This window comes from Pseudoliparis swirei, chromosome 5 (genome assembly GCF_029220125.1).
Source record: "Pseudoliparis swirei isolate HS2019 ecotype Mariana Trench chromosome 5, NWPU_hadal_v1, whole genome shotgun sequence".
Classification (NCBI taxonomy): domain Eukaryota; kingdom Metazoa; phylum Chordata; class Actinopteri; order Perciformes; family Liparidae; genus Pseudoliparis; species Pseudoliparis swirei.
Genome location: NC_079392.1, coordinates 23,858,546 through 23,876,087, shown reverse-complemented (window position 1 = coordinate 23,876,087; position 17,542 = coordinate 23,858,546). Strand labels below are relative to the sequence as shown.

The window sequence follows — 17,542 nt, the reverse complement described above, 5'->3', positions numbered from 1 at the left end:
CAGAAACATAATTATTACCTTCGCATTGAAAATGCGGAAGGTAATGTTTTGATCGCCGTGTATTTATTTATTTATTTGTATGCGTGTTACTCGCATAACTCAAAAAGTATTAAACCGAATCGCATGAAATTTGGTGGGATGATTGGTTATTATCCGGGGACCATTTGATTAGATTTTGGGATCGATTGGGTCAAAGGTCAAGATCTTCTTTTTACCATAGCGTGGTCAATTTCTATCCAATTGGCATGCAACTAATGCCAAAATGTTCTTAACCCTCCTGATGCCTTCGGGTCAATTTGACCCGATTCAATGTTTAATTAATATGTCTGTTGGTCGTCAAACAAACAACAACAATAGTACACTAAACACTTAAAAAAAAATATTAATTCTAATAATTTTCTTTTTTTTTTAATTGCTGGGGTCATATTGACCTCAAGGGTAAAATATGTCAGTAAATATAAAGGTAACAGGAGGGATAATTCAATGCCCAATCTTGTGATATGCGAAGGTATGCGCTCTACCGAGTGCCCGTTCTAGTTATTGTATGACTTAATTACATACCTTTTTAAGAGAAATATATAATACACTTATTCGTGGCAAATAAAAATCACCTATCACTGATTAAAAAAAATTAAAATAATTAAATTTAACCTATGCTTTGCATTGCATAACGAATGTGATCAGTTTCAATTGCTCTCTTTTTGACGTAACCACGCCCCCAAACAACGCGTCACGCGTACGTGCTGTCCAGGGCGAGTACGTGCGGCGCAACCCAGAGGACGACCGACTCCACAGTGGCACGTTCAGCTCCTTCACCTCGGCGATAAAGCGGAAGGAGAAGAAGAGGATTCGTCCCCGTCGTCGCGTTTACTCGACGATTTATTTAACGATAAAACAATTGTCCACCATGAAGTTCCTCTGGGCTGTCAGCGCCCTGCTGCTGGGCTGTTGGCGAGCCAACGCATCCACAGGTACGAGTTGCGTGTCAGCCATGTTGGTTTGAAGATGTAGCTCGACTTTGCTCCACCACGAATATGTCACTTAAAACGCTCGTGCCGATACTTGCTCTCTTAACGTTGTGTTTGTCAGACATCTTTGTTTGTAACGGCCGTTATTCCACCATTTTCTCGCGGTGTTGAGTCAGAAACGGTCACAACACATAAGCGACATTTCGTTGTCGTCGCTGGCGAAAGATTGAGCTAATTTGCACTTCGGCGGTTTAACCGACCGTTTCGTTACTATACTATATATTTTTTTAAAGCGTTACGCGGACGATATTGATCATATTTGGTTGTTTTCTCGTGTTAAGGAATCGTGTCACGTGAGGTCCGACGGTAATTTAAAATATGGTGGACCACGAAAACCTCGTAATTAGTTGCGTAATGCTACTAAAGGGATCCCGTCCGTTAGTAATTTAACGGACGTTCACTGTAATTTTAACTGTTACACCCCTCACTTTAAAAATACACCTAAATCCTCTTGTTACGAGTTTCGTGTTCTCTGAACCGGAGCACGAGCTTGTGACGTGAGCACTGAGCCTCCCACAGGTCCAGGCCGCCAGAGCTGGTGTCTGGTTATGGTTCTGGTTCCAGAGTCCATTTATATTTGGACTTTGAGCCAGTAGACCTGATCCATCTAACGAGTACCGACGTCCTCCATTACATTTACGTTACAGGGCTACATGTTACACACACACACACACACACACACACTTTACATTTACGTTACAGGGCTACATGTTATTCACACACACACACACACTACTTTTACGTTACTGAGCTACATGTTATTCACACACACACACACACATGCACTAAATTGACGTTACTGGGCTACATGTTATTCACACACACACACACACACTTTACATTTACGTTACTGGGCTACATGTTATTCACACACACACACACACTACATTTACGTTACTGGGCTGCATGTTATTCACACACACACACACTTTACATTTACGTTACTGGGCTACATGTTATTCACACACAAACACACTACATTTACGTTACTGGGCTGCATGTTATTCACACACACACACACTTTACATTTACGTTACTGGGCTGCATGTTATTCACACACACACACACACACTTTACATTTACGTTACTGGGCTACATGTTATTCACACACACACAGAGCTCTCCTTGCGTGGTGACAGTGATCACAACCAGTACTTTGGTGGCGCTGTGACGTGTGTCCGCATCGAGACGGCAGCTATTATGGAAAAAATATCCAGACGTGTCAAAACAGCCACGCTCCATGGGAATTAGTTAGGTGGGAGCAATATTCACAGGGATGCCTAATTGTTTATTTGCCCTCTTTTGTTATTGCTACCTCGCAATCATCATTGTTCGAAGAATTTAATGAAATCAAAGCATGGAATAATACCACATTTATACCAAGGGGACCGCTTTGGTTGTCATTGTACTCGTGTTTTCTTAGTATTGCCACATTTTACCGTACATTGTAATCCATTTGAATTGGAACGATGTTGGTTTGAGCTTCCTTTGCCGAGTTGAGTTTTATTACTTCAGGAGCCTTAATGGCACTGAATGTTTACCGCTTTATTTACGACGGCTCCGCGTAAAATGTTATTTCCTCCTGACTTTCAGCTTGCCTTAACGTTGACATAAAGTGTGTCACACGGCCGATGGATACGGCTGTATGTGAAAAAGACAAATCTATTTCAGGACTGGGCTTTAGTCTAACTCATTTTGTAACTGGTCTTGAACATTTCTGTTCTTGACTAGCTTTGAGTTCCCAGCTGCTTCACCTGCTCTCTACGAATGCCTGGCAGGCTGACAGGTTTTTGGCCTGTGTGTAGATCAGTCACAAAGTGGCAGATCTCCGGCCTAAAGACAGATGGGGCCAAAGGGACGAGTGCTTTTCAAAACACTCTTTTTCTGTTTTTCAGTCTGCCTTGGGTCAGTCGAATATCATCTCTTGAAACAATGCTCAAGCCTTCGCCCTCCATCTCCTGTTTCTGTTTTCAAATTGTCAAAGCAATCAATTATTGAAAACATTAACTTTCTATTTAAAGTATTGCCTTCAAGTGTTTTGGTTTTTTCCCAAAAAGGAAGTTTTTTTTTTTTTCCTGGTAAATTCCTTCTGAACTTTTTTCAACCAACTGGTGAAATGAAGAATAAACAAATTTTTTTACTCAATGAAGAGTTTTCTGGTTTTCTCCTCTCATTTTACAAATTAAAATATGTTTAATTTTTGTTGGTTGAATTGTTTATAGGAATAAACTCAATGTAGATGTTTATGCAGATGCAACAGTTTTTTCTATAAACGCACTCGCATTAAATATGTTTTTCCTGTGTGGTGATGGGCATGTTTTTTCAGGGCAACCATTTTGTGTGACAGCAGCATGATAAAATAAGAATAAACTAGTGGTAAAAAAGATTTGACCTTTTTCATGACTTTGACCCGATTTGAACCAAAAATATACAAATGGTGTCCCTGATAAAAACCAATCAATTCACCAAATTTCATGCGTATTCAAAAAGAGATTTTGACCTTTCCTGACTTTTGACCGATCGATCCCAAAATCTAATCAATGGGTCCCGGATAATAACCAATCATCCCACCAAATTTCATGCGATTCGGTTTAATACTTTTTGACTTGTGCGAGTAACACGCATACAAATAAATAAATACACGGCGATCAAAACATAACCTTCCGTATTTTCAATGTGAAGGTAACTATGGAACTTTTTCTCTGAAAGGCCTCAAACTCATGGCTGGTTCTCTTGTTAAAGAGCAACGGGTCAGGAGGTCAGGATTCATGTGCTTTTACAGTTAGGACGAGGGCATATTCATTTTTGAACTTTTCTTCAGCGTATGTGCGAAGGTGACCTTGAGGTCACTTATCTCTGAAGGTCACATGTCTTGTTGACACATTCACACGTCTGCCTGTTTTGTCTTTTATTGACTTTTGCTGACAGTTTTTATCGGTCGTGTTTTGTAGGTGGAACTTCTCCAACACAAAATTCGATGTATCGTAATAAAGGGAGTGTTAGAAAAAGGGCGCGGACAAAAATAAATATAAGGGAGAGAAAAAAACCTGATATGTGAGGATCAGCTCGTTTTCCATGGGCGCTGTTTTCATATTGGTGCTCGGCGCCCTGAGCCCCGTTCTTACTCTGCTTGTTGTTGGCTGAGGATTCTTCTGAGGGGAACACGCCGGCTGTGTGAGAATGTTTTTCTCTGGACCGCCGAGCGGCCAAACGAGCCCCCCTGCTGCGCCTGGAGCGCCGTGAGACCGAGAAGGAAACGCACATCAGGGCTCGTACGGTCACGGGAAACCTGGAAAAGTCACGGCATTTTAAAATGGTCATTTCCAGGCCTGGAAAAAACTTAAATCATCAAAGTTTTGGAAAAGTCATGGAAATTTGTTCTCACATGTTCATTTACGCCGAGTTTGAAATAATTAACCCTCCTGTTGGCTTCAAATTTACAAACATATTTTACCCTCGGGGTCAATTTGACCCCAGCAATTAAAACCTCCAGAAAATGATTAGAATTCATATTGAATGTATAAGTTGTGTACAGGACATTGAAAACATATCATGTGAATTTTATGTTTTCCCAGTTGTCCCCAATAAATTAGGAAAAGTCATGAAATATGAAGCAAATTTTAAGAGATGTTAAACATTGAATGGGGTGAAATTGACCCCAAAGGTAACAGGAGGGTTAATATGTTTTTTAAAGAAAGACGCTCAAAATGTAAGCCGTAAGATTTTCTAAATTTTTCATGTTTATACCGAGATTTCAGTTTGGTCCTGGAAATTTGGTTTAAAGTCCTGGAAATCCACTGGTCAACAAGTGTAAGAACCCATGTAAAAGAAGTAAATCCATCAGGAAGTTAATCTGTATGAGAAAAACACAACATTCAGTGGTCGGAGCGTTATTGCGCAGCTGGAAAATAAGTCACCCGTATTATTCTGGTGCATCTCTGTGCAATGAGAACGATCGCCTCTCGGAGGAGGATGACCGCTCCGACTTCCACCTTCTTGGATTTATCTTTACGCTTTTATGGCGTTGCATGTTTTTCATTTCCACCTCATCTGCTTTTCTTTTCATGTCCTCGTTCAGTCGTTGTGTTGATTTCACAGGAATGCTTATGGATGCTTTGATGTTGTTGTTGTTGTTGCTGCTGCCTCTTTTGGGATGTCTTGATCAAGCATTTTTGTCCCCAGTCCCAACCTTTAGTATTAAGTTATTTTCTTTTACAGCTGGTGAACAAACACCGATAGAAAGGAACTTTTGTTTTTATTTGGTCAATTAAATTGGCATACAAATCCACCGATACAGAACAGATGACGGGAGTCTCCTCCCATGGACGGAAATAAATGGGGAATAACTGTCATATTTACCTCTTTAAAAAAAAAAAGTGTTTATACTAAACTATATAAATGCAATGCAGATTAAAACCTCAAATGATAACATTGAGTCAACACCTTTCTAAAACACTATGAACTCAAATAAAATATATATATAACCTTCATGAAGCTTGTCGAACGTAATAAAGTATAAACTCAGCGTATGGCTCGATGTTGTGCTCCCTTATTATCTGGATCGTCTCCGTTTGTCCCCAATTGCTTTTTTATGTTTTCTTATTTTCATCTTGATGGTACTTCCCAAAATAATTGGATGCCTAATTCTGCTCCTACACACGTTCATATCTCCACTTCATTTGTGTTTTATTAACTTTTGTTTCTTTTTCTTTCTTCTTCCCGTCTCATATCGCGGCCTTTTTCTCTCGCCGATCCATGAAATCACCCGACTAATATGAAATGAATGACATGAACCCGTGACCTGGGCTCGCTGTGACCGGCGCTCAGCGGGCTTCGTCAAGTGTCCCCTGTCCCGGACGACGCTGCTCGGCGGCAGCGCGGAGCTGCACTGCGAGGCGGTCGGGAGCCCCGTCCCCGAGGTGCAGTGGTGGTTCGTCGGGGGCGAGGAGCCCGCCGAGGCCTCCGCGCAGCTCTTCGACGGGGCGCGGGGCGGCCGCGTGCGAATCCACGCCGTGTACGTGGCGCACGCCGCCAGCACCGTCCGCCTCGCCGGCCTCGCCCTCGCCGACTCCGGCACGTACGAGTGCCGCGCCTCCAACGACCCCGACCGCAACGCGCTGAAGAAGTCGCCCAGAATCAAGTGGATCCGCTCGCAGGCGAACGTCATTGTGATGGAAAGTGAGTGGCGGGGGAAGAGCGAGGAGACGGTGGCCGCCGCTTCCCCCGTCGGCGACGTCCTGGACGTTCAGCTCCCGTTGCAGCCTTCTCCCACGCTTCCTGGTCCAGCACCCTCTCCATCCCGCCTCACCCAGTAGATGCTCCCCCGCCCCCCCCTCCCTCTTCAGAAGAGTCCAACTTTGTCCTGTAGGAGAATCCAAACCTGAGGCCCCTCCCACTTCAGAAGAGTCCATCTTTGTCCTGTAGTAGAATCCAAGCCTGAGGCCCCTCCCACTTCAGAAGAGTCCATCTTTATCCTGTAGGAGAATCCAAACCTGAGGCCCCTCCCTCTTCAGAAGAGTCCATCTTTGTCCTGTAGTAGAATCCAAACCTGAGGCCCCTCCCCCTTCAGAAGAGTCCATCTTTGTCCTGTAGTAGAATCCAAACCTGAGGCCCCTCCCTCTTCCTGTCTTACCGGTCAACATGTCGTCAATCTGATGCCTTTTTTCATCTTTCTTGTTTTAAGACTTCGGCGTAGGTACCACTATGATAATGTAACTGCCATATAATACTGGGCTTACGGTTTTAAATTAACAAATGGCTCCTGAAGAAAAAAATCTTATTTGATTTTGACAAAGAGAAAATGTCAAATTTTGTAAAAATGTTTCTGAAATAGTCGTAGATAACGGATTAAAGCTGGTCTGCTCCTTTCCATTGTGATCCTTGATGAACGGAGTCTTTCACATGAACAAAATACGAATACTTAAGAAAAAACACAAAAGGGTGTCAGATTTCCGGATTCGTAAAGCTTCTTGGTAGATATTCTTTCCTAGCCTTTTCCTTAATTAATACTAACTTCGGCATTTTCCTTGTCGTTGCTTGTAGTCCATTCCTCTGGCTTATAATCACTGAACTGTCGCCACAGAAGATGGCAGCTAATTATTAAAAGTACACTCAGCCATGGGGGTCTTTCTGCCTCCGGTCCTGGATTATTTTGTCACTTTTTAAAGAATGAATCAATTTCTTCCCCCAGATGAAGCAACAATACCCACATTTAGTTCTTATGAGATTGGCGGTGATACTTTGATTATCTCGTTGCTTCTTCTGCATGTTTTTTAGAAGCTCTTTTCTCAACGACCTTGTAGTAGAATACTCCACCTGCTAGATGACCTCCTCTCCTCCTCCTCCTCCTCCTCCTTCGACTGTCGGTGTGATAGATCTCCCCGTTTTGGGGAGCGTCTCTCCATCTTTCTTGCCGAGTTCTGGACATTTGTTCAGAACTTGTGTCAAGTGAAAAGAACGTAGTTTCTTATCCTGCTTAGATTTCCACTTGACCGCTTACCACTCGACCGGTTTCTCAACAAAATCTATATTTGTAAATGTAGATTTTCACCCTGGCTGAGAAACGATGGCGGTGCTGTGGTCTGGGGGTAGAGTTATTGCACCCTGCCCACCTTGTACTCGACTCTTGAGCTTTAAAAAAAATCAACTTCTAAAAATGATGCACTCGGCGATAATAATACATTTCATGGCAATAACTTAAAGTCCGTTATGAATCATAACTGCTGCAACTACAAACTACACTGCAGTTGTCATTTTTCTGCCATTGTCAGTTTTGTAATTGTTCTGTGTGGAAAATAAAAACACACATAGTAAAACAGACGTCGAATACACGTTAATCCACAATAAATTCCTGGGCTTTGCCTTTTTGTCGGGCAGCACTGACGTCTTAATCTGTACACGTGTGTAACGCCTCTTAAGATGGACATTTTATGTTTAGAAAAGGATGAATACCAAGTCATATTTCCCTCTGTTCCTCCGAAGCCCTGGCGATCATCGCTGAGCCCGTCGAGGTCAGGAACCAGACCTCCGCCGTCCTCAGCTGCAACCTGACGGAGCCCTCCCTCCTCATCCAGGGCTCCCACTGGCTTCACAACGGCAAGATCATCGAGGCTTCCAAGTCCACCGAGCCCGCCGCCTCCACCGTCCTCCGGTGAGTCGCCATCCGGACGCATCTGGCAGTTTGCCTTGAATCGTGTGTCTTTTTTTTGTTATGCCATCTTCCCCCCCCGCTAGCATCTGTCCATCCTGGAGAGGGATCCTCCTCTGTTCTCTCCTGAAGGTTTCTTCCCTTTTTCCCCCTGAAGGGTTATTTGGGAGTTTTTCCTGGTCCGATGTGAGGTTTTGGGGCAGGGATGTCTATGTGTACAGATTGTAAAGCACTCCGAGACAAATTTGTAATTTGTGAAATTGGGCTATACAAATAAACTGAATTGAATTAAAGCGGAATAATTCCCTGTTTATGTTCCAGACCACAGTGCGGTTGGCTCTCCTCGGTGAATACGCCGATCTAGAAGATGTCCTCTGGATGTGTAGAAGATATTTATCCTTCAAGCGAGCCGTGTTGGGCTGTCGTCCTCCTTTCCCATTCTTACGCCGTCCCATTCCGGCTCTGTTACTACAGTCGGTATCCATCTCCCTCCTCGCACGTTCCATCTTGCTCGTCTTCTTCCCCTCCCTTCTCGCCATTCTCGCTGGCTGCCTCCCGTTAGCAGCGAGGCTGGGGGCGCCGCTCAGGCATTCGCTGCCCTTGATTAGCAGAGAGACGGGCCGTGCATTCGTGCAGCTTTGCCGGTAGTCTTGGCAGCAGGGATGACCCCCCCCCCCCCCCTGAGCGCTGTGCTCACTCGCCCTGACCTTAATTCCCCCATTAGGCAGAGCGGGACAGCAGCATCAAACAGAAGTGGGATTGTGATTTACCAGGGGAAATGTAAAATATTTGTCGCATGGACGAGCAACTTTATTTTTTTTTGCCCCTTGAACAGAAACGGGCTTCTGCTTGGCTAAATGAAAACTAATCACTGATGTGAAAGTGGCTTCAGCTGAATTGCTCACAAGTGGCACCTTCATATTCCTGCTCTATACAGTAAGAGAACGCACTCTGTGTTCCTAAATCCTTTTCTTTCTTTCCACAGTTTGAAAAAGATCACTTACACTTCTGGAGGAATGTACGAATGTGTGTTCCTCACCGAACCCGAGATGAAGAAGACCATTGAAGTCAAAAGTAAGTCACGTAATTAATATCACATCTCGAAGTTGATCGGTCGTGTTTCGCGGTAATTAGCTACCTTGATTGCCAATATATTGCCTTTATATCTAGTTGCAGATTAGGTATCTTCCTTCTATAAAATACAGAATATACTTAAGATTAAATGTCAAATGGATCCAATTTCCTGTAAGCGTTTTGTGCTGTTCTGTTTTTTCACTAACAATAAGCACCGCTACTATTTAATATACATTAACCGTTATGAAAATGATTCCGTGCCGAACACGGCTGAGAACCGAGTCATCTGCACATCAGATGAAGGAATACTCGCGAATACATGTTTATGTAAAGGTGCCTTTTCATACAGAGTTAATTTATTCACGAACCTTTAAACTTTGTAATTTGAATGTCTGTCCTCCGGCTGTAGCTCTTCCCCACGTCTCCGCCTACAAGCACTCTGAGCACGGCAACGAGAACGACAAAGGGCTGCTGGTCTGCGTGAGCCACGGCTACCCGCTGCCCACCGACTGGACCTGGTTCAAAGAGGAAGACGGCGTCCTCACGGTACGCCTCTCTGAAGCCTGGCATTCTGACGGTCTTAACCCTCATGTCGCCTTTCGGGTCAATTTGACCCCATTCGATGTTTAAAGTCTCAAAATATATGATTGACATCATTTTTTTGTTTCATATTCCACGACTTTTCCTTATTTAAAGAGGACAACTGGGTAAACATGAGATGAACATGATTACATGTTTTTAGTGTCCTGAACACACTCGTGCACATCGGTGTTCTTTGGTGTCAATTTGACCCCAGGCTGAAATATTAACATTTTATAGACCTATTTTATCGGTTTGGGTTGTTTTGGATGATATTGAGATCATTATAATGACAACATGCAATTTTTTAAATCCTCAAAAAGGTTTTGGGCCCAAACACAACCAGCAAACCACTGATAGTTCACACATGACGCGGGGGAGGGGCAAACATGTACAAGTTTACACAGCAGCCTTCTACACACTTTTTTATTTAAGGGCTATTTAGGTATCAACACACATCACATACCTGACACTTACACACGGGAACTAATTGGAATTAGAATAATTTTCTTGAGGTTTAAATAGCTGGAGTCCAACTGACCTCAAGGGTAAAAGATGTTAGTTTATTTGAAGGTAACAGGAGGGTTAAAATGATGTATTCATCGCCTTCACTGACGACCCGCAGCCCATCATCAACGGCACCACCGACAAATACGAGATCAAGAGCACCCCCAACAAGACCACGCTGACCATCGACGACCTGAGCATCGAGGACGACATCGGCGACTACGTCTGCTCCGGGACCAACGAGCTGGGCACCAACAGCGACAAGATCCACCTGCGCGTCCGCAGCCGGTTGGCCGCCCTCTGGCCCTTCCTCGGCATCGTCGCCGAGGTCATCATCCTGGTGACCATCATCTTCATCTACGAGAAGAGGAGAAAGCCCGACGAGATCACCGACGGTCTGTATTTATGCTAATCACCCAGGTTTAGGAAAATACCCACGTCATAAATAGTGAGCCTCTAAAGTGGTTGAGGTGACAAATATCCACCAGGAAGGACATTTTTATTGTTATGCTATACATACGGTCATTTCCCAGCCTGCACTCCTCCAGTAATGTGTGGATGGAAAAAAAACGTCATTCGACTTCCAGTAAGACAAACATGCATCAAACTGTAGACTTCATTCACACGTTGCTTTAATTACTGCGTTATGTAACTTCATGAGACCGTTTAGCAATACAGTAAACTAGCCACGGTAATTACCAAAGAACATTTTCTCCTTTAACTTTTTCTTCAGTACCTCCCTGGCCCACTAGGGGGGGCTCTGGGCCCCACCAGTGGCTGAGAACGGCTGTTAAAAAGGACAATGATCCGAGTACAAGGGCGCGCTCTCCGCTTCACATCCGCGAACCCGACGGTCGAATACGCCTCGTTTGGGAATAATATAAAAGAAGAACTTTCTGCGGGTCGACGAAACGTCCATGGTGCAGACAGATTCTGCATTAGATTTAAAATACCAACAGAACCAGCAGGGCTACAGGAAATATTTGCAATTCAGGGAACATGTTCACATTGCAGCTAGCTACAAACACTGTCTGTTTATATGATATAGATGAAAGCTTAACTCGATAATGTCGTGTTGAGATGGAGATCCCTCTGTTGGAGTTCTTGGGACTACAAAAACACTCTGTTGTGGAGCGTCTCTTCCCTCATACACAATCTTTGGCGGGGTCCAGACGCCGGTCAGCTCTCCAACCGGCCATTGAGTTACAAACTTTTCCTTTTCTGGCGTTGAGAGCGAGAGCTGACGCTCACACATGTAAAGAACGTCCTGTAGGTGGCGCTGTAGCTGCATGCATGCCATATGAACCCTTATTACCTTCGCATTGAAAATGCGGAAGGTTATGTTTTGATCGCCGTGTATTTGTATGCGTGCGTGTTGTTCGCATAACTCAAAAAGTATTAAACCGAATCGCATGGAAATTGGTGGGATGATTGGTTATTATCCGGGGACCATTTGATTAGATTTTGGGATCGGTCGGGTCAGAGGTCAAGGTTAAGGTCACGAAAAGGTCAACATCTTATTTTTACCACAGCGCGGTCAATTTTTATCCAATTGGCATGGAACTAATGCCAACATGTTCATAATTCAATGCCCAATCTTGTGATATGCGAAGGTATGCGCTCTACCGAGTGCCCGTTCTAGTTGTGTTTGTTTCTTTTGCTATTGTTTACATTTTAATTTAAAAAAATGAAGACCAGGAGTCAGCCTCCCACTTTATGTGGAAACGATCTGTGACGGCAACTTTTTTAAATTTTTATTATTTGAATTTTTTCTTTTTTACTTCTCCGTTCGCTGCTGGTTTTGCATTTTGGTAAGTGGACACCGCCGCATGTCGGACTGAAGTGGTTGAGCTGCGCCGACGGCGGCGCGGACGGAAAAAAAAGAAACGCCACGGGAGTCTGAACGAGCCGCTTTCATAGACGCCGCTTCCAAGAGGAATGCGCTCGAAGACCTGGTCACTCTTTCACCGGCGCTGCCATCGGAGCGAGCTCTAAACGTCCTCCTGCCGCTTCCTATTGGTCCCTGTTTTTAAAGCGCGCGTTTGAGCCAATGAAATAGTCGAATGCGACGCGTGGTGCGACGCTTTGACACGGAACGGGTTGAAAAGCGAGAGGATTCGTCATTCCCTCTGCATCTTGGACCTCTGTGCATGACATCCGACGGGCGACCCTCGAGGTCGCCACGTCAGTCACATTTGTCTGGTTTCGCCATTTGGCCACAGAGTGAGCCCTCCCTTTATCAATATGTGCTCTCTGCTCCGGGGCGATCGCTGCCTCCGCGCCCGCCCAGGTCGTACGCCGGTTCTGCCGGTTCACAGGCGCTCTAACGTTGGCGACCGTCATGGCCTGGGCAGCGGCACGCTTTGCTCACGCGAGTGACGCACTCTTAACTGACCCGTGTCTCTTATTTCTTTTGTTCCTTCCTTTATCGGCCGTCGGCAGACGACGACTCAGGAGCCGCTCCCCTGTGAGTACAGTCGAGATCCTCACGGTGTCTCTTTTTTACATGTTTTATTTTTACGCACACAGCTCATGTTTCTTTGTTTCTTTGTGTTTTTCAGGAAGAGCAATTCTACTGAAAATATCAAAGACAAGAATCTGAGGCAAAGGAATTCCAATTAAAAAGGTAAAAGGTGAGTGAAGGGTCACCTCCACTTGGAAATATAGGGAACACACCAAGAATAGAATTTGTGAAACGGCTAATTGATCATTCATGTAATGTGTTTTTAATGTTTTTTTTAATGATCCTCTAGATGGGACATCCAGATGTGACTCCAGGATCCAGATGTTGTGGCACCGTCTGCTGTGCGCCCTGCAATTTTAAAAGTACCCTTTTTTTTGTGTGCTCGTGCCCTTTTTTCTTCTTTATTCTCCATATCGTGCAGCCACAGAACATAGTGTGAAGTCATTTCCGCTTGAGGCCCCCGGGGGCCAACTATTGCATGAGTTTAAAACGCCGTTATAGGAAAGTGTGTGTCTGTTATGCAATCATAAACGATCGATGTGAGGAACGCCTCCCTGTGGTTATTTTCCGTGGATGTTTCCCACGCTGACCTCGCGGTCGTCTTCGCTTCCATGTCCTCCGATCTTTGTGAAGCGCGTTGCGTCGATCGTCATAAACTTCACTGCCACTCACAACAACATTGCAAATTCTCCCTTTCCGTAGTTTTATAATTTTGCCAAATCACGAGTGTAATGCAGAAATTATACAGATTTAACGTCTGCAAAGTTTTGTTGCCGTGAGAAATTCAAGCTTTCTTTTTTAGTTTGGACATTTTTTTCTTTTTTCTTCTTCTAATCACATTTTAAATCTAAAAAGTTTTAGTCACCAGAGTTTTTGTTTTGTTTTGTCGCCAATACCACATCCAGAATAAACATCTATTGTTATGGATCAAGTGCAAGAGCTGTCTGTTACTTCTGTGAAATGCAACTTGAAGTCTTTACGCGCGGTCTTAACGTCTCAGCAGATCAACGTTCCATACGGTGTTTCACTCTCTGTGTCGCTCGTGTTCCATTTGACCCGATTAGTGTTGTGTGATTGGATGTTACCATTGCAGAGTTACACAGATTAAAAGTTTTTTAAAAAGATCCTAGCCAGACTTGTGTACGTTGTTGTACCGTTGATCACCGGCCGTTGTACGACTGGCACAAACTGAATAAAGGTTTCTGATTTTACACGTTTTTGATTTTTCTTGCTCGGCTTCTTCTCGTATCCGAGGGCGACCTGGAACATCGGGTCGATGCGCTCTGCGTACAACGAGGCCCACATAGCTGAGGAGGCTCATTATTTTTGTGAGATTTATTGTCCTGCCACTAAATGTCAATGGATAAGTCAAAGATCTCAAAAAGCATCGTTACTAGAAGAGCTGGAGGAGAAGTCCAAAGCATGTCCTCAAGCCCCAACGTGAAGTCTGACCGATGAGGACCGGAACTTTCTGAGGTTGAGAATATAAACTAGCTTTATTCATATAGACTTTTGCATAAGAGCAAATCATCTCAAGGTCTTCTCTGTGTGCATTGGACTTAAACATTTTCATTTCATTTTTTTATTTATGTATTTGCACATTAATCAACCCAGGGGTAAATGTGTCAACGTTAGCTAAGGCTTCATTACCGCTGCGGTCCCTGTGGCCAGATGTTACAGCCTTCACTAAAGGAGAGAGAGGTTAACACAGTAACATAATAAATAAAAAGATGAACATACAGGTTACGATAAAATACTGGCCTCATGATAAAATCAATAATAATAAAAAATTCTATGAAATAAATGGCCCCAAACTGCTTCCTTTATGGGGCTTATTGCACAGATCCATGTTTAAGGCCAATACTGTCAGTAACAGCCACTATAACGCATGTTTTGATCATTATAACTGGATATATGTGTTTATCTCGTGAGTTCTCTCACTGGAAAGGTTTAGAAGTAGATTTATCTTGGTTTGAAAGCCAAATGTTTGCCCCATTGAAAGTGTTGATCTTCGTCATAATGCTAAACTGTAAAATAATCTGAATGCATCGGTTTGAGGGATGTGTGGGGTCGGGCGAGCTCACAAAAGCGTCACGTCATCTAACGAGTTAATTTCCCCTAAAGTCTAGAAAAAGGCGCATTTCTCAGGAAGCGTGTGTGCAGTGCGTGTGTTCCTCCACCAGGGGGCGCCCTTTCACCGACAATAGACGACTCCACTAACACACAGGCGGACGATCCACCTCAAGCAACAGGCGGGCGCGCGCTCTCTTCGCGAGGAAAGCCACGTGATCACCTGACCCTGGTGGTCTACCTGAGGATGGAGAACTTACTGGTTCCTTGTGACCTTCACCTGTTACCTTTTGTGCCACTTGTCCTCACTCAGGTGAGTTTATGTATGTATGTAGTTGTAATACTATATCTGTTTACTTATTCTATAAATAAACTTTCTAATGACTGCGAGTTTTTTTTGGACATTGTTTCTTCATTATAAGTAGTTGCAGCCCAAAGGTAACACTGTCTCTCACGCACGCGCGCGCGTACGGCAGCGCACTGTTGGCGTCGCTATGGCTGATGTTTGCGTGTGTGTGTGTGTGTGTGTGCGTGCGCGCGCGTATGTGTGTGCGTAAAGCAGAAGGCTGCTGCTCTCCGCCCAGTGGCGCGCCCGGCTCAAGGTGCGGGGAGTGTCCGCCCCTGTGTGTGTGTGTGTGTGTGTGTGTGTCATTGTTCCGGCTGTGGATGGACGAGGAGGAGGAGGAGGACGGCGAGGAGGAGCCCAAATCCCAGCAGCCCCGACCCCCTCGAGTCCCCACCAGCTGGGCCGGACGCGAGCATCATGGGAGCAGCGCAGGGACCGAGATGAAGAGATCCACGCCTGGAGGCGGAGCCGCGTCCATTGCGCGCAAGAAGTCCGACAGCCACGAGCTGTGGCTCCTGCCAGACCAGGACTGCGCACCTGTCGGCGGCGCAGCCTCTGCTCTGTTGTGCCGGGGGAATGCCGCTGCCGGACGGGACGCAGTAGTCCCACAGGCCGTAGCACCGGGAGCCACCGGCATGATATGCAACAAAAACGGAGATTGCATCCGGGACCCGACTAGTTCAGGGAGCCTCTCCTCGCTCCTCTCCAGGCAGGAGAAGCAGGCTGCCGAAGACGGGAAGCTGCAGGCGGCGAGCATGGACGGCTCCATCACTTCAGCGGGGCCCCTGCACGCACATGGGCCCGGCGCCGAGGTCCGGATGATCGAGAAGAAGGACTCCAGAGTTTCCTTCTCCAACGCGCCGACGAGCAAAGGACAGACTCCGAGTCAGCACTCCAGGAATTCTGTCACCTTCACCAAAGCGGAGGACGGCTCTCTGATCGTGCCGGATGACGGAGACTCCCGGGGAAACCCGACGTCCATGCAGCGGCAGTTCAGCTCCTTGCTTCAGCCCGGGGTGAACAAGTTCTCCCTGCGCATGTTCGGCAGCCAGAAGGCGGTGGAGAAGGAGCAAGAGCGCGTGAAGTCTGCGGGGAAATGGATTATCCACCCGTACAGCGACTTCAGGTAGGGGTCAACCTGAGTTATTGATGGAGTGGCATGGCAGTCGATGAGCTGTGTTTAATGATATGGATATGTACTACCTGGTACTCATGTGCCACCATCACACCTTACAATAACAGGTACGGTCATGGGAAACATGGAAAAGTCATGGCATTTGTAAATGGTTATTTCCAGGCCTGAAAAAATCCTGGGAAGGGGGGAATAAAATCCCAAAGTTTTTTCGAAAAGTCATGGAAATGTGTTGTATTCATATGGTGCATTCAAGTAGAGTTTTTTTAATAATTAATATGCTTTTAAAAGAATATAAACTGGCATATACAGCTCTCATTCTCGTTTTTCGCGCTGCACGTGAACGCACCTTAACTGAAAAGACATGCATGTTTATTCTTTTAATCAAACTATTGTCTCTCATTCATTTATGTCATTTAAGGCTATTTAAGGTTATATAATGTATGCTTTGGAATTCTGATTGATAGTTTAAATATACATGTTCTCACTTATTTATGTATACATCGAGATTTTTTGAGCATGAACCCTGAAATAATCAATAATAGAATATTCAAGTTCGATATATCCATAGAATGCTTAAACTGCATCCAAGATATGTCTATATTTTATTTAGCATAACACCTTTTGAACCTTGAAACTTAAGGGGAGGATTTGATGATTAATTGTTGATAAAAAAAAAACTAAATATGAGCAATTCCCTCTCGGACGTGCACATTCCCAAATTTAAGGGACAGATATGACTCAAATAGTAACGTATCTGCGATATATATCACGGACAAGCAAAAGTTTATCTTTAGTGTGTTTCATCTCGAAGATGAACTTGACGGGAAATTGCAAAAGTCAAAGTTTCCAGCGTTGGAATGTGCTCCCAGCATCTGTTCCAGCACCGAGGACAGCTCCTCTGACGTCTGGAGATAAAGCCGAAACAACGACCTGATACCGCCGTCTGGCTCCGACTCAGATTTTTGCAATCAAACTGTGATTTCCTAGAAATGCTGAATTGGTGTTTTTTTCTTCTTTTTTAAGTGTGAGGGAACATTCATGACTCAGCGAAAACCTCTTCAGCCGGTTCCTCCCTCATTCGCTCATCGCCGCTCTGACAGAAGTGTAAACTCTGTGTTTCTGAAACAAAAAGCACATTCAGACTAATCTGCCGATGATTTTGTGAACTCATTATTTTCTTAAAGACATTTTG

At 44.7% G+C, this 17,542-nt stretch overlaps 2 protein-coding genes across 3 annotated transcripts in view; both read left to right on the top strand.

Annotated features, from left to right (window-relative positions):
- Positions 1-765: 765 nt before the first annotated feature.
- On the top strand, positions 766-14,010 carry bsg (basigin). Of its 2 annotated transcripts, none has more exons than XM_056414582.1 (9): positions 766-971; positions 5,856-6,206; positions 8,010-8,178; positions 9,161-9,249; positions 9,659-9,795; positions 10,454-10,730; positions 12,778-12,802; positions 12,897-12,961; positions 13,089-14,010. In XM_056414582.1, the coding sequence occupies exons 1-8, from the start codon at positions 908-910 to the stop codon at positions 12,955-12,957; spliced, it is 1,173 nt and encodes a 390-aa protein (XP_056270557.1). In that variant the 5' UTR covers positions 766-907; the 3' UTR covers positions 12,958-12,961; positions 13,089-14,010. The 2 variants fall into 2 exon arrangements, with proteins under 2 accessions (XP_056270557.1, XP_056270555.1); XM_056414580.1 differs by having other exon boundaries at positions 12,897-12,968.
- Positions 14,011-15,535: 1,525 nt separating this feature from the next.
- The window catches only part of hcn2b (hyperpolarization activated cyclic nucleotide-gated potassium channel 2b), a 31,016-nt gene continuing 29,009 nt past the window's right edge, over positions 15,536-17,542 (top strand). The window contains exon 1 of the mRNA XM_056415057.1: positions 15,536-16,341. Within this exon, the coding sequence (XP_056271032.1) occupies positions 15,536-16,341 (806 nt within the window). The remainder of the gene's footprint in view (positions 16,342-17,542) is intronic.

What these genes read in the sequence shown, in the direction of transcription:
- bsg (XM_056414582.1), top strand. Translation starts at nt 908, where the DNA reads ATGAAGTTCCTCTGGGCTGTCAGCGCCCTGCTGCTGGGCTGTTGGCGA. An exon ending in GCCGCCTCCACCGTCCTCCG is followed by an intron (nt 8,179 to 9,160) that starts GTGAGTCGCCAT and finishes TTCTTTCCACAG; the next exon opens with TTTGAAAAAGATCACTTACA. An exon ending in AGGAAGACGGCGTCCTCACG is followed by an intron (nt 9,796 to 10,453) that starts GTACGCCTCTCT and finishes GACGACCCGCAG; the next exon opens with CCCATCATCAACGGCACCAC.